At 45.4% G+C, this 2757-nt stretch overlaps 1 protein-coding gene across 1 annotated transcript in view; it reads left to right on the plus strand.

Annotated features, from left to right (window-relative positions):
* LOC149434311 (uncharacterized) overlaps positions 1-1146 on the plus strand; it is a 5255-nt gene extending 4109 nt beyond the window's left edge. Inside the window, exon 2 of the mRNA XM_089663836.1 lies at positions 982-1146. Within this exon, the coding sequence (XP_089519962.1) occupies positions 982-1146 (165 nt within the window). The remainder of the gene's footprint in view (positions 1-981) is intronic.
* The last annotated feature ends 1611 nt before the right edge of the window (positions 1147-2757 follow it).

A 2757-nucleotide genomic window follows, 5' to 3' on the forward strand; every position in this document is an offset into this window, starting at 1 on the left:
TGCCACACAAGAGGAAGACTGAGTCCATTTTTCACCATTTTAACTGGTCGCCGGTGTGATTTCTATATTCTCATCACCTGTTCATGGATACAGGGGAGTTTAATTATAAATGACAGGAGCTGCACAAACTTGGTCTGCAATTATTCTTACAATTTTGGGAAGGTGCCAGTAATTTTGTTCGGTATGTTTTTGTGGTTTTGCGTGGAATGGGTCAGATTCGGCTTTTTGTTTCTCCACTTTTTGGTGTCATATCAATACAAACAAAATAAATAGATGTATAGTTGTAACTGTAACAATTCTCTGGCCCAAGTGGTGCATTATCTGACAGACATGCAGGGGTGCCAATATTTTTGACCATGGCTCTCTCTCTCTCTTTATTTATATAATAAATATATATATATATATAAAAAAAAATTTTTTGAGGCACTGGCTAGTGGTTTTGTGAATGGTGTCTATGTGTCATCTATGTTTCTCCCCTACACATGGTGAGGGGCTGAAGGAGTTGCGTTTGCTACGTAAAACACAACATTTTTGTTTTCTCAGAACCTCAGTCGTTTCCAACCTGGGTCCTGGAGACCAGAGGCTTGGTGGAGCTTTGGGTGACCTCCATCCCCAGGTCCATATTTTATCTGGTAGATCTAATTTTTCAATCTCAGATATGCACATCTTTAGGTCTCCCTTCACACGGGCGATCCAGTCAGATCCCCCTCTTACTTTTTCAGGTGGATCTAAATGGAAGCTCCATGCTAGTCCATAGGTGGTGGATGCAAACGTACTTGTATCTGTTTACATCCTATTACCTCTCACTTGACCACCAAGCCTGGGCTTTTTCTAGTCCCGCTGGTCACAATCCGGCCACTCTAATGTCTGAAGGACAGTAAACTGGCCCTTTGTTTAGAAAGTTTGGGGACCCCCGAGTTACGCCATACCCATTAAAGATGTTCATTCGCTGAATTTATTTATTTATTTTTAATATTACAGACAAGAACATCCAATAAACGTGGAGACCTGGTGGCTGCAGCGGAAAATTCCAGAAAGTCGCTCGGGCTGAATGAGATCTGTTGGTTCGGACTGTTGGTCTACATCACCGTGATCTCAGTCCTCATTGTGAGGTTCATATTACACCGTCATCATTACGCTGGCTAAGGATCTCTATAAATTGCTTTGAAGAAATGTTCTGTATTTATGATGTACAATAAATTATTGACTTTTTAAATGTTTCTAAATTTTTTCCTTAAAAGGGGACTTCCCTCCCCCCCCCAACATCCCCCACATCAAATCCTTCCCCCCCTTACCTGTTGTGCTGGGTTAAATTCAAAATCCACCCTTACCTATCCAGTGGATTCAGTATTGTCCTGCAGAAATCAGATGTCCTGGACTTGGACTTCCTCTGGGGTCAGGCAGCCTGGTCCCTGATGATGTAGCAGCTCCGCCCCTGGGCCATTCTGTGAATGGGCTTCCACAGCCTTCTGGCAGGGTTTTCCCAGGGGGCTGCTGGATCCTGGCTAAGGATCTCTATAAATTGCTTTGAAGAAATGTTCTGTATTTATGATGTACAATAAATTATTGACTTTTTAAATGTTTCTAAATTTTTTCCTTTAAAGGGGACATCCCTTCCCCCCCAACATCCCCCACCCCAAATCCTTCCCCCCTTACCTGTTGTGCTGGGTTAAATTCAAAATCCACCCTCACCTATCCAATGGATTCAGTATTGCCCTGCAGAGATCATGTGTCCTGGACTTGGACTTCCTCTGGGGTCAGGCAGCCTGGTCCCTGATGATGTAGCAGCTCCGCCCCTGGGCCATTCTGTGAATGGGCTTCCACAGCCTTCTGGTGGGGGTTTCCCAGGGGGCTTCTGGAACTGGTCATGTCAATCTGGCCGAGGTCGCCATAAAATAAAAACAAAAAACTAAAAAACAAACCAAACTGTAATTAATGTATGAACAGGAACTTTATTTGCGAAAACATTTGAATGACATTGCGTTCAGTTATGGTAGTTCAGTGAACGCAAATGTCATCCAGATCATCTGATGTCACTGTTGCGACCTCATTTTGAGAGGAAATATTTTTCTTTTTAGGAGATTTGGATGCTTCAGTAACACCAAAGGTAGCGCACCCCCCAAGGAGCCGCTGGTGACTACCGTCCTATTTTCCCACTTAGAGCACGCTCAGTCAGGCACACAGCATTTTCTTCATTCTTCTACTGGCTCAAAAAATTCTTGGAGCTCTCTTTAGGGTTTTTATTGGGAACTAGGAGAAGGAGCGTGAGATACCCCGAAAACTGGAGAACCAGGATAACTCGAGGACTCCTCTGCAGTGCACAACTGCCGCTGAATGTCCCGCCGGATCTCTACCCTGATGGTGACAATGTGCTCCTTCCAGAGTTAAAGAGCTGCACACAGTCAGTAACTCCTCAAATTTGGAGGTCATCTACTCACAGGACCATCAGTTGCCTCCTGCCTCTTCCAATTGAGGGAGATGTGGACTCTCACCACCATAGGACAGCTGGACTCTTTCCCACCAACTTCCCCCTGGCTCTCACCTGTAAGCAACTCCAGACCCAACCTGATCCCCAGGCGTGAATTGGCAAATAGACCCCCCAGCTAAGCCTAGCTAGGATCTTGGTGTCTTCCTCAGGACTTCCTCTAGGATCCTGCACCAGGGGCAAAGACCCCTGCATAGGAGTCTCCTCCACCAGGGCTGGACCCAGGAACACAGCACTTGCTGCTCACGCCTCAGACTCTTTATGGGCTGTCC

This window comes from Staurois parvus, unplaced genomic scaffold (assembly GCF_062004578.1).
Source record: "Staurois parvus isolate SC_StPar_1 unplaced genomic scaffold, SC_StPar_1.0 ptg001782l, whole genome shotgun sequence".
NCBI classification, from domain to species: domain Eukaryota; kingdom Metazoa; phylum Chordata; class Amphibia; order Anura; family Ranidae; genus Staurois; species Staurois parvus.